This window comes from Neodiprion virginianus, chromosome 4 (genome assembly GCF_021901495.1).
Source record: "Neodiprion virginianus isolate iyNeoVirg1 chromosome 4, iyNeoVirg1.1, whole genome shotgun sequence".
Classification (NCBI taxonomy): domain Eukaryota; kingdom Metazoa; phylum Arthropoda; class Insecta; order Hymenoptera; family Diprionidae; genus Neodiprion; species Neodiprion virginianus.
In genome coordinates this window covers 17,839,451-17,852,308 of record NC_060880.1, presented here as the reverse complement: position 1 = coordinate 17,852,308, position 12,858 = coordinate 17,839,451, and the positions used below count along the sequence as shown (strand labels likewise).

The following is a 12,858-nucleotide window of genomic DNA, read 5'->3' as shown; positions in this document are numbered from 1 at the left end:
TCATTTCACATATTTACCTTGACGGGTTGTAAATAAAAATCTAAGAAAAACGACACATCCTAGTCTACTAACTTCTAAGCAATATAATATACACGTACGATATTTAGTTTAGCTTCTTGATAGGTGGAAGCATCGTTGTCGACGATAGAGAGGAGAAATGGTGGAAGGAATTATGTGTGAAAAAATGACAAGGCAAACAGCGTTCAATAATTAGAATGAGAAACTATTTCTTTTAATTCAAATCTCAATGACGTTCAAAGGAATCACTATATTTTACATACGCATCGTAACAATTTTTATGTAAGCAGCAGATATAGAACAATTATATAATTACATTCGTAGGTACATATTTTGAGAAACCGTTTGTTTATTCCGTCGAAGTCTCGTATAACTCAGCTCTTGAATCGAATATTTCACGTGCACAGGTGTGAATAATTTCGAGTGATTTCTTTCTCGGCAATTATTTCGAACGACATTCAACTTTTCGCGTGAGCCTCTTTCTTTCGATAGATTTCTTTATTTTTTATTCTTCTTTATTACCCATATGCAGTAAAGGTACGTCGGCGGTGAGGTTAAAATTCATAATACATGGAATATATTATAATATAGGTACGCAAACAGTACAATAATTCGGTAACGTATGATAAGGTAAAAATTACATGGATCGTATTGTGTTTCGTATGATAACATTTGACTGAGCAATCGCACGGACATTTTATAAATGTCCGCATGCAGGGATGCCGCGATATATGCATAATAAGAAACAATAAAAATAATATTAATAATAATGTAATAGCGATAATGATTAAACTATGTACAATTCGATATTTTCATATTGATAATAACCGTTATATTTTCATAATGTCATGTACATTAACACGCGTATATAAACGCGCGAGGTAAATATTTGCAAGGTATATTATCGGAGCTGCGATACTGCTTTGTGATATTTGCATAACGTGCAATTGTTAAACACGCGAATGATTAGGTAACCCGATACTCAACAAAACTTTGGTTAGGAAAAAAATGAACTATGAAACATTACAACTATTACAATATATTATTTCACTCGCATAGAATGCACGTTATAGTCACACGATCATCGTTTATAATAATTGTAGTATCAATCATCATGTATCGGAATTTTATCATATATAACGTATAACATATGTGTAACGAATTTTATAGACGGCTATGAACAAATTTACAATAATTACAATGCAAGGATATTGGATATGAGTATTTCATATACATATACATGTATACGTATACACGTTGGTTTACTAATTAATTTATTTTGTTTATTAATCCATTTCTTTATTTTATTTGTTTATGTATATTTACGTATGTATAGCGCAGACAGACTGATCGATTCACATCAGATCATGTTTTGAAAAGTTCAGAGCAGGGCAGCTTTAATTAGATATTGAGCTTAAATTGAGATCCATTAAAATGTCTTGACGTCAAACTTGCTACACGCCTGCACATTTGTCGGCTGCACGGTGCCTGAGAAAACCGATCGTAACTTTCGACTTCTCGATCATTCCACCGCAGATGGTTACTGTAACGTTTGTGTATTTATACAACGAATATCATCATATACATCGCTACCGTGAGATTCGATCGCTCTTCCCATTCATCATCTTCGCCATCATAGTTAATATATATATATATATATATATATATATATATATATATATATATAGTCAAGGGGACTGGGATGAACCGTTGCGACATCTGGGTGAAATATTGTAAAAAAATGTGATGGATTTTAGTCATTTCTTTGTTATTTTCAACACCGCCTCGGTGCTTACCAAATTTTCATTTTTTTACCCGTATCAGGAGATTGTCAAGAGTATTCGTTCAGTATTGCGTATTTCTCCCGGTCCCCGTTAGAATCTTAATCCTCAATGCTCGCAGGTCAATTTCGAAGTTTTGGACATACTTGTAACAATACTTTTGTAGGGATCCGGGTTTAAGACGGAAGCTTTGACTGAACGTCCAGTCATGTTTTCCACACGACACAAAATGCGAGAAATTTAACAATAACCGCAAAATTACGATGCATCGTACATACAGAAAATAATTCTCATCCGAATAGTGAAAATTCACTAAATATTGACAAGTTTGAAAAAAGTCTATTCAGTCTTAATCCACCGCGGTAAAAATTGACTGTTCGTTAGCTTTTGATAGTCACTGACCTTGTTGAAGGATTGAAAGAATAAATAAAGTATTGGCAGGCGATATTTCATTAGTCAGAGTTGTAAGTTTTCGCCTGTAATTTTTCGCAGAATCTATATCAATTTTCGACAAAGCTTTGTTCAGATTTTGACAAATTTCAGACTCAATACAAGGTGTTGATAAACTTGATATCGAATGTTTGCAATATCATTTTGCATTTTAATAATAAAAAGCGTGCGCTTGCATCATTCTCAGGTCTAGTTGAGCATCGCAGAATTATCGATCAACTCTTCACAAATATATCGGGAGTTTTTGGTGAAAGTGCCGGCTCCGAGCATAGACAGAGAGCACGGACTGCGCATTTCCTACACTGCCAGTGGTAACGCTAAAAGTTAGAGAGAAGGAGACACATACGGCCAATGCCTGTCTCTTTCTGAGCATTTGATTGGTCGCTGGTCGATGGCTCAGGAATGTATCCCCGTCAATTGAACCCATGACTGCCCGTGTTAATGTAGATTGTAGTTGTATACAACCAGCGATTTCAGTAAATACGACAATTATTATTTAAGAACAATGCAATGCATTGCGCCAGCGTTTATAAGTTTTTCATAAGAGTTTATAGCTGCGAGGAGATAAAAAAAACCTCGAGGATCGTTTCACAAGTAGATTCTTATTCAAACAAGTTAAGAGCAATAATTAATCGATATAATGAACAACGGAAAGAACAACACTAAACAATCTTTTTTTTTCCATCCATTTTCAACAAAAATAATTTCATGCCAGGGGTGTTTAATATTAAAGTTAAGTTTCTGGTTAGAAAAAAAAACAGATATTTACGGGCTGAGTAATTTTCGACCCAAGTTCGTAGTTCGTGCTCGATGCCTATGACTCCGAATCACACGGTGACAGTCAGCGCCACCACACGCACAATTTTTACGTGAATCGATCATAGCGGACCGGTGTTTTTTTATTTTTTAATTTAATTTTTGTAACACTTTGTTTCGGCGTAGCAAAAATTCTATAATTCCGAATGATCGAACCAGTCAAAGCTTTTCTCCTGCCCGTCCCACCGTAACCTCCTACGGCTTCGATAACGCGATACTTTTCGTGGTGTAAATTTGAGGTGAGGGGCGGCACCATTACTCGCTTGAATCACAGTCGAACGGGTATGCGTATATATAAATATATATAGTAAAACATCTAAGTTATGAGGATATCAATCTCCCATTATCCAGGCCGAAAAAATCTCCCACCTCTCAATCCGTTCAACCTCAGGGATGCATTCCGGAAGCGGCTCCGAGTCTGGGTCCAGCGTAGAGCGAATACGGTGAAAAATAAGGCGGAAGCCCAGGGTGGTGGGGGTGAGGCGGCATGGGAATCCCGAGGGATGAAAGTGAGGGGGGCATGAGAGGGGAGGGTTTACCGTAAGGGTGGTAGCGTGCCGTGGCGAGGGGGCTGAGGGGCGGGGTGGGGTAGGTCCTCGATAGAAGGGGGTGGGAAGGGGGGAGACCCGGCGGCGAGAGGAGGGAAAGGGCGGCTGCGGGGTCGCCGGAGACGTTGGTGTGGTTTCGGAGGTGCTGGAGGAGTTCGTCGGAGGATGAGAACCGCTTGCCACAGTAGGCGCCGTCCCCGGCTACCCAGTTGCAGACGTAAGGTAGCTGGGAGGCGGCGGCAAGGGCGGCTAGCTGCGCGTGCGCGTAGGCCGCGGCAACGGGCCCGTGAGTCCCGAGCGGCCCGTAAGGCGAGGCGGGGCCCGACTTGTGGTCGCACTGGGCACATCCGGCGGGACAGCCGGCGGAGGTGGTTGGTATTTTACTCGCCACGGAGGTCGCTAATAGCTGGGAGTTCAGCTGGCAGCCCGTGCAGTAAGGGTCCCGGCAAACCGGGACCAGAGCGTCGGCCCCCGATGCGGTCTTCATTCGCGCGTATCCAAGGTAAGGATTTCCAAGGCTACTCTTCAGCGCCGCGTGGTGCTGCGACATCAGCGAACTAGCCATCACGTCGATAGGCAGCTGTCCCGGGTAGCCCATGTATGCCGCTGACGTCGACGGCGGCCCGGCTCCCGTCTTGAACGTTCCGAGCGGCAGGTCTTTCAGCGCAGGATCCGTCAAAGCCAGCACGCCGGCTGGACTGTACGCCGGCTTTCCCGAGGGCGCAGGGCTGCTCGCCGCCGCTTGGGCCTCACGATCGGCGGCGCCCGAACGACCCAATGGCGACGAGCGTGCTGCCTCACCGCCAGGTGTCGCCGTCTTTCGGCCCTGCGGCGTGGCTGCGCGCGCAGACGAGGCGCTCTGGTTGCTTGAGCACCGCTTTCCCCCACTTCCCGGCGTTCTCGCTCGACCCGACGACGAATGACTCGACGGGGCTCGCTGCTGCTCTTCTGGACTCGAAGCCTTTTCTCGACCCAGGCACGACTCGTACGGCTTGAAGCTCGACCGCACCGAGGTCGGTTCGGGGGCGGAAGTCGTGCTTGGCGATGACTTTTCCCGCTGCTGTTGGTGATGCTCTGATTTTGGCGCTTTCAATGATGCGGGTTTATCCAGCGGAGCCAGTAAAGACTTACTTGATGGTGGGTCTGCGCCTATTTGGCTACATGTTTGCGCCAGCAACGCTAAGGGGCTCTTCTTCGCGTCGAGCTGTAACAGACAAGAGATTCATCGTTATTCTCGGTGATCGAGGGCTGGGACACCGTTTTGACGATTCTTAAAAAATTTGCCCCTGACACAATTGTACACCTTGTGTATTCTGGAAATGGATGCAACTTGCAACCGATGAAAAGTATAACAAATTTTTTAAAAACGTAAGCCTGAAGGCTTTCAGTCACATATTCCAACGAAGTTGTATAATTAGAATCATAAAACATGCAAAGCCTGATCGGTGAAAATCAAATACTGTGGTAGGCAAATATTTATAAGGTTCAAGTTTCAAACGGTAATATAAAGACGAATTTTTTGGGAAAACTGTTACTTTGCAGTCAGGATAGTCCAAAATTCAGCAAACGAATGAATAACGCAACATATTTCAAATTGCAAGACAAATCAACACAATTCGAGACATTATACAGTTACGTGTTACTAATTTTTTTCAATATTTTATTGCGTTCGTGTACCCAACTTCGACCTCATACATGTTTTATAAGAGTTCTCATACCCCGCGCAAAATTGTTCAGCATGTTTTTAGCGTTTCTCTACCCATCTTTACGTTCTCCACTTTTCGACGGATTACAATTCTATTCATCACTTTGGTAAATCAACGATTAAACGAATCGTGGACAAATGAAAATAAACGTTCGAGAAAAAGATGATCCGAGATAAGTGAACATTTTTGTTCAGTCCAAACTTCGTTTAGCTCCGATCTTGGCAATAGTAAAATATACAGTTCATCCTATAAACAGTACAGTTATTTCGACTGTATACATAACAAAGCGTCAATCTATGTTTCGATCGGTTAGGAAAATCGAGAATTCATTTCGAGACAAAAACTTGGTTTTGAAATAATAGCGTAAGAACTCTTAGTGCGGACCTCAAAACTAACGAACTAACATATTTTTTCTAAAATGCCTAACAATCGCAAGTTTCATATCTGAAATCCACGTTTACGTAGGTACTGATTTTCTGAAAGTCATTTCAGTTGATACGTTATTATGGATTTGGCTTATTCACCTATTACATTCTTCACCACGAACAAATTGTAAAAAAATATTATGCGTATTACCGTTACTTATCGTTAGATCACTTTCCCAAAACGCGAAATCAACGAAGAACGTCAATCACCAAACAATACAGTCGATTAGACGTCTTTCCGTCGATACGAATTGACGAAATGTTGAGTATAATAGTTTGAATGCGATAATTTTGAAATAAAGTGATTTCTAATGGTTGCGAGAAGGAATCCGTTGGCATAGCAAAGCAAATGGGACACTCGATCAATTTCAAATTGCATATCCCAAGTAGCGACTATTCAGTGGTGATGGGTACGAAAGGGATTTGCGGCAAGATTGCATTCACGCCGTGCGTGAGACGAAATACGTGGGTAGGATAAAAGGAGACAGAGCGAAAAAGAGGAATGGAGGGAGATTTTATCGAGCGAGAATAACGATCTTGCGAAAGATCGGTCATTGAGTAAACTTTTCAACGAATTTCGCAACGTCTCGTTTAATACACGCGGTAGCTGCTGCACGGCCAGTCGCAGATAGAGAGAAACGAGGGGGGTTTATAAAATGAGCTGGGATTTATGATACGTGGATGAAATATGGGCCGTAAATTTGCCGATCGGACGGCCGCATACGTGCCTCCAATTCGGCACGGAATAAGCGATGCGTGACTGGGCAACGCGGTGCGAAAATACCCAAATCGGCGTCACGGACACGCTGCGAATGCCGCTCGATGCAATTAAGGAACAACTAACGGGTCCGGATCTTTTCTCCGGTACCGAAAACGCCATTTTGAATTAGTGAAATTTTATCACCCATCAGATAACAAAACATCGATCGATTTCTAAATCAGACAGAAAATTCGTTTGATTGCATCAAATTTTATTCACGATCGTTAATTTCCGTTTCATCAATTTCGATACGATGGCACGGGTAAATTACCGATATATTCCGATGAGGAGAGACGTTATTTCCGATGCCAGAGTGAAGTAAGCCGAATAATATCGTTCCTGAATTCGATTACACAAAGATTCCGATATCGTAAAACTGATCAAACGCAATTCTCACCAATTGGAAATTCGTGTTGCCCAATTTTTAGGTTACCTTCGACGACACGTGCGTAATACGTCACGCGATGCGTTTCGTCGTCGGCCATATTGAATCGGTGACGAGAATTCAGGTTCAGTTTTACGCAAAAGAAAAAAGCAAATTAAAAACAACTGAGAATACAAATGCGAAGATTACACGATTCAAAGAATCGAGGACGAGATACGAATCGGTATGAGAGAACACGCGTCGCAAACGATTCCGTAGATATAATCGCGGTGATTCTCGACCGCGCGTGATTTCGTCAGAAATTCTTGAATCGCGATTTATGACGAGCGATTAGATCGCAACCACTCAATCGGATGAAAGTTATCAGATTTTTTTCATACAAATTTCAAGCCACACATATCATGTTACAACTGACGGACGAAGTTGACTTTTTAGTCGTATATTCCCTGCCTCGTGATGAATGCAAAAATTTATGAGGGGAACGAATCTGCCGATTTATCAGCGGCAATTGCTCCGAAATCGCCGATCGTTCATCTCTACAGGTGTGCGATATACCTCCGCACACGATCGTTACGAACCGCTCGTTATAATAATTAGAGAGAAAGTTGTAAAATCGTTGGCGTTCCGAAGATGCCTGTACAGAATTTCAAATTCCGCGGTAGGCGCCTCGCCCCAAGCGAGCAAAAACCGCGAGAGAGGAAAAGAGACGGAGAAGTAATTGGAGCACGCGCGCGCGGAATATGAAAAACAATTCGAACGACCCTGACAACAATTTCAGATTCCGTAGATTCCTCAAAGGATTCCAATCGTCCCTTGTAACACGTACGATGTATTCATATTCCTTTACAAAATATGGATTCTACCCGCGATGAAGATCGAAATCGACCCGCAGAGGGAAGAAAACGTGATGAATCAAACCTCCGCTCACCTGCCTGTTCTCGCGAAATTTATTTTACAGGAGTAAGAGATAGAGGTAAGAATACGAATGAGACGGATGAATGTAGGTGAGCGTCAAGATTAAAGGACGAATGAAAATCATCTGATGGAATAATCGCAAAAAAATCGAAGCGCGGGATATTTGAAAATACGATTAAGAATCGTCGAGGGATGATGAATGTTCGACGAAACAAAGGACTTTATTAGCATTAAAGAAAATGAAGAAAATGAGGAAACTGAATACATCAAACTAACCGTTGTTGGCAGAGGGGTAAGATATTCCGGACGGAGATACTGATTCGCACTCGAAGTCAGCATCGTGGTGTTGCTTTCCCCTTACTTTTTCACTTCGATTTAAACAATTTCTTCAAATCACACTGGATTCACTATTTTTCACCCACAACAGAGACGAGCGTAAGCACCGTTTCATGTGACACGAACATAAGATAACGATGGAACTGGGATACACACGTACTAATGGTCGTACGTATTTCTCCTCTCACTTTAAGGACACAAAATATTATTGTTTATGCCGTACTACGTGCGAATCGATCCAGGATTTATCGCACGATTATCATGATTTCAAACAAGAGTCGTTTCACACCAATTTCCTTAATAACGAAACTGTAATATTTAGTTATCTTGAACAATACTAATTCACTCGATTACGCAAAATCGGCACTAAATTCACTGTTCAATTCCTCTGCTCGTCGTGCGGTAAAAAATTCACGATAATCATCGTCGCGATCGTCGCACTTGGATAAAATTCACGGTTGCGAAGCATGCTCGCAATATCCACTGTAACAATATATTTCCATTAAATTTGTATATTTTATCTTTCCTTCAACTCGAACCTCACTGTTCAACAACGTCGCGTATTACGAAAGCTCGAAAAAGGTGTAAAATATAAAGAAAAACGACGGTGAGAGTTCGTTGTGAGGAAAAAAAAAAAAAAAAAAAAACAACAAGAAAAATTCCTGAGCGACAAGTGCGGGCGAGAAAATCAAGCGTCGTACCGACGCTCCGACACGAAGCTCTGAATCGCGACTGCCCGACTACGTCCACGACGCTCCTCGCCTCCCTCCGACGACCCGTTTCCCCTACCGCCGCCCCCGTCCCCCCTCCCCATTTCCCCGCCGACGCCGACGTCGCGCGTTTCTCCGTGGTTCCGGGCCGCGGGCTTCTCCTCGCGTCCCGCCGCACCTGCGACGGCGACGTCGACGTCGAGGGTGACCCCAACCCCGACCTCCACCCCCCCCCCCCATCCCCCCACCCCACAACCCCTCGACATCGGTCGCCATGACACGGCGTCGGCGGTTGTCGGTTCACGCCGCGACGCGCCGACACTTTTGTTGCGCTTAACCAAGCCCGTGAACGATGTGTCAAGACCGCCACCCCCCACCCCCGCCTCCGTCACCACCGCCGCCGCTACCACCACCCCCGAACCGCGACCGTACGACACCCTGCTAACGAGCCGAGCGAGCGCGGCCGACCCGCGCAGGATAATCGCCTGACTGTATTATCGTGCGATTAAACCTACGCCACCGCAATATCAAACCTCCACCCCCGTGCACCGTCTTTGGCATGAAAACGTTTTGGGAGGAACTCGGACTGCTCGATCAAGACCGCGTTTCCAGGGATTCGCGATGGGCCGTGAAGGACTATCGTTTATACGAAATTAGGGCTGGGAAGGTGGAGTTTGTGATAAGTATGTGGGTGATTTTTTCGAGAAACTTCGTGTCTTTGAGATGGAGGATAATTCAAAATTATATATTCGGGAAATGAGAGTTCGGGAGTTGGCAGTTTTTTCAAGCTTGATCAAAACCGATTTTTTTGGGGATTTGCGATAGACGTGAAACTATTTTTAATCAAAAAACCACGGTTGAAACTTTGGGAGAATCGGTTTTTTCAGAAAACTTCATTTCTTCGCAATTGAGGAAGATTCAAAACCCTGTATTCGGACGAAGAAAGTTCAGTTTTTTATTTTATTCCTTTTGCCAGCAAAGTAAAAATTTCATTCTCTCTCTCTCTCTCTCTCTCAGTCAAACAGTCCGAAAAACGTTACGTAATATTTGAATGCTCCCCTATCACTGTACAACTGTATTATAGTTCCAAGCCTCGGTTGTTTCTCAATTTTACCTGTTCAGCACATTCGCACAACATATTTTGTTCCTCATCTTGAAAGTTTCTCATTCTGAACGCAAATCAACAGTAAGATACGGTAAAGAGAGTTCATTATAAACATTGAAACCTTGTCGTGTAACCGTTGAATTTTCGATACACGCAGCTCGTTTGACTTTTAATTTTACGACAGAAGGAACATTAACAACTGGCTTCCGGTTTGAAAATAGTATAAAACCAATAAAGAATTCCCGGTTTTCGTTTTATACCGCTCTTCCTCTTATTCAAATATCATCCACAAGGCTCAGTATCAACAACAAAGTAATATCCCACGTCTTAGCTTTACGATGGAACGTAGGCAATTACAACCAGCAATAGGGTGATAAGTTACGGAGTATTATTTCCCTCTCGCAAGGTAGAATATATCAGCAGTGCTCACCCCGTCTACATTGAGAAACGCATTTTACCGAGAAATGTCGTAAACGCTCACCCCGTGCGGGCAATCCAGTACCCAACAATAATTAATTATAGAACCTCTCTAAATACACCGGCGCACAAGTTCTCGCGTTTCCTTACCTAGGCCAACTACCTAGCTTTGCCCTACAATTTTTGAAGAGTGAATTTTCCGCACCACCGTCGGCGACTTCGATATGGTCAGTATGAAGTAATCCATACTTGATAGTTTCCATACCTGGCAAAAGTAGCGAAACTCATTTAGCGAGATTGGACATCATTGGTAGGCGAAGACTTGAATGGAATGGAATTAAAAACTTTCGAAGATTGTTGTTGAGCCAGTAGCTTAATTGCCTCGAACTTTTTGCGGAAATATGTCTACAAAATACTTTAACCATTTGTACTTCATCAAAAATTAAATGTCTTTTTTTTTCCTTTTGAGTTATTTCACTTATCCTAGCATCGTCCTACACTGCGGTATGAACATTTTTTCATTTTACAGAAGCTCAAAACTCGTATCTTAGATTAATAATCGTATCTAGATCGATTCGTAAAGCGAACCTTTACATTCGGGCAAAATGGTAACAGAACTCAATCGCGTTTCGATCACAAAACGTTGAACTTGAAGCTACTTTTGATTTGATTGAAAAATTATGTATAAATGAGACTAATATATTTCTGAAGTGCAAAGTTATAACGTTAATCAAAATACCATATAACTGCGATAGAATAAATGAACAACCTCCTTCCGTCTCCACTTCGATAATAAAGTCTATATATACCTGAAAAAATTACAAGCCGCTGGCCCTGGTCCGTACCCTTCAAGCCTCAAGAAAAACTGGTCAAATAGAGAATTTCGAACCCACGTATACACGGAATACAAGGAATACAACAGCGGTTACTTCATAATCCCTCGAGTGTTGTAAAATAAGGACGAAGCGGGGTCGCCGAAATAGTAAAAAAAAAAAGAAAAAAAAAAAATGAATACAAAACTCCGGGTAAGCCGCGTGATAATCTGACCCCATAGGCGACGCCGCTCGGCTCGCCTAATTCACCCCCGTATATTGCAAGTCGTATTTTACTATCCTCCGCGGTCTTCACGACGGGGCAATTTCACTGCAGGCCATTTTCCGCCGGGCGAGAGGGAGCCTTCGGCTTCGAATGTAAATATTGATTAGGGGCCTAATTGCGGGGAAACGAGACACACGGTTCAAGTCGCCTCGTGGAGTTCTTAGAAGAGCCCCTAATTGCCCGGATTGGCCATCGGTGGTGGGATTTTTTGTTAAGGACATGGCAGCGCGTTTTGAGTCGTGATCAACGATCGCGAAGCGCTGCGGCGCTCAGGCGGAACGTCAGATATTCACTTCTGTGTCGGTCGTTACCGCCAACCCGAAGACGCCCACAATCCCGATGATTGACGCGGGCAGACTCTAATTATCCGGCCTTTTACGCGGCCCGGGAACCGAGACTGACGCCTGTTTACCCGGTGCCGATTGCAGACTTCCGTCCTCTTCCGGGACGACAGCGTAGACGTCAACTTCACGACGACGGACGCGCCACTCGGCAAATCGCGTCTCAGATTAGGGGTGCGTTATCGTTTAGTTTGTCAACCGGGTGAAATTACGAGCCTAACGCCGGGTGAAATTACGCAACTCCGTAAACAAGTCATTGGTAAACGACGATGGAGAGGACTTTTAAACACGTTTCAAATATACGGAGTGAATTCTTAGTCACCCGTGATGTCGAGCGAATCACTTATCGTCGTGCGAAAAGACTCGAGTCAAGAATACGATCTCAAGTTTGAACCGTATGATATTAAATCGATGGACCGCGGGGTTGGAATAGTATTAAAAATTACATGAATTAAGCAAAGTCGTTTACAGACGTTTAGAAACGTAGTGGAAATCGTCGAAAATCGTTCGAAATCGGTAAGAATTTATTTACAACGGTACTTGAATTGAACGTACAACAGAATTGGAACAGCATCCAAAATTAAACGAATCGGACATAATCGGCAAGACATTCAAAATCGCACTGGGAATAATGAAAGATCGTTTGAAATCGAGTAAGTAGGGTTTATGAAAGATCACAGGACGTTAAATCTTGCTGAAAATCTTACAACGTACGATCAAAATTAGTTTCCTGCTTATCTGTATTCAGAGAAATTGCGGAGTTACTTATTATAACCACGCTGACACTAAAAAGTTAGGTATTCGGTAAATCTTGACAATTATCTTCGATAATTTTCAAACGCATGATCGATAATTATTACCCGACAGCATGTAGAGAACGAATGATCTATTTTGACGATTTCGATCTCATTGTCAATCGATGTGATTCTTGCTGACTTACAAGACAATTCAATTTTTGGTCTGATCGACGAAGCTATTCGTAAGTAATTTGCAAAATTGTGAACATTCTTGTTCAACGATAATTCAAAAAAGGATCTACTATTTTAA

At 42.8% G+C, this 12,858-nt stretch overlaps 1 protein-coding gene across 1 annotated transcript; it reads right to left on the bottom strand.

The window, feature by feature from the left end:
• Window positions 1-1,682: 1,682 nt before the first annotated feature.
• On the bottom strand, window positions 1,683-8,834 carry LOC124302335 (zinc finger protein Elbow). The gene is made up of 2 exons (XM_046758439.1): window positions 8,081-8,834; window positions 1,683-4,817 (listed from the first exon to the last, which is right to left on the bottom strand). Exons 1-2 carry the CDS (start codon window positions 8,141-8,143, stop codon window positions 3,453-3,455), a joined length of 1,428 nt encoding a protein of 475 aa, XP_046614395.1. The 5' UTR covers window positions 8,144-8,834; the 3' UTR covers window positions 1,683-3,452.
• Between the last annotated feature and the right edge of the window lie 4,024 nt (window positions 8,835-12,858).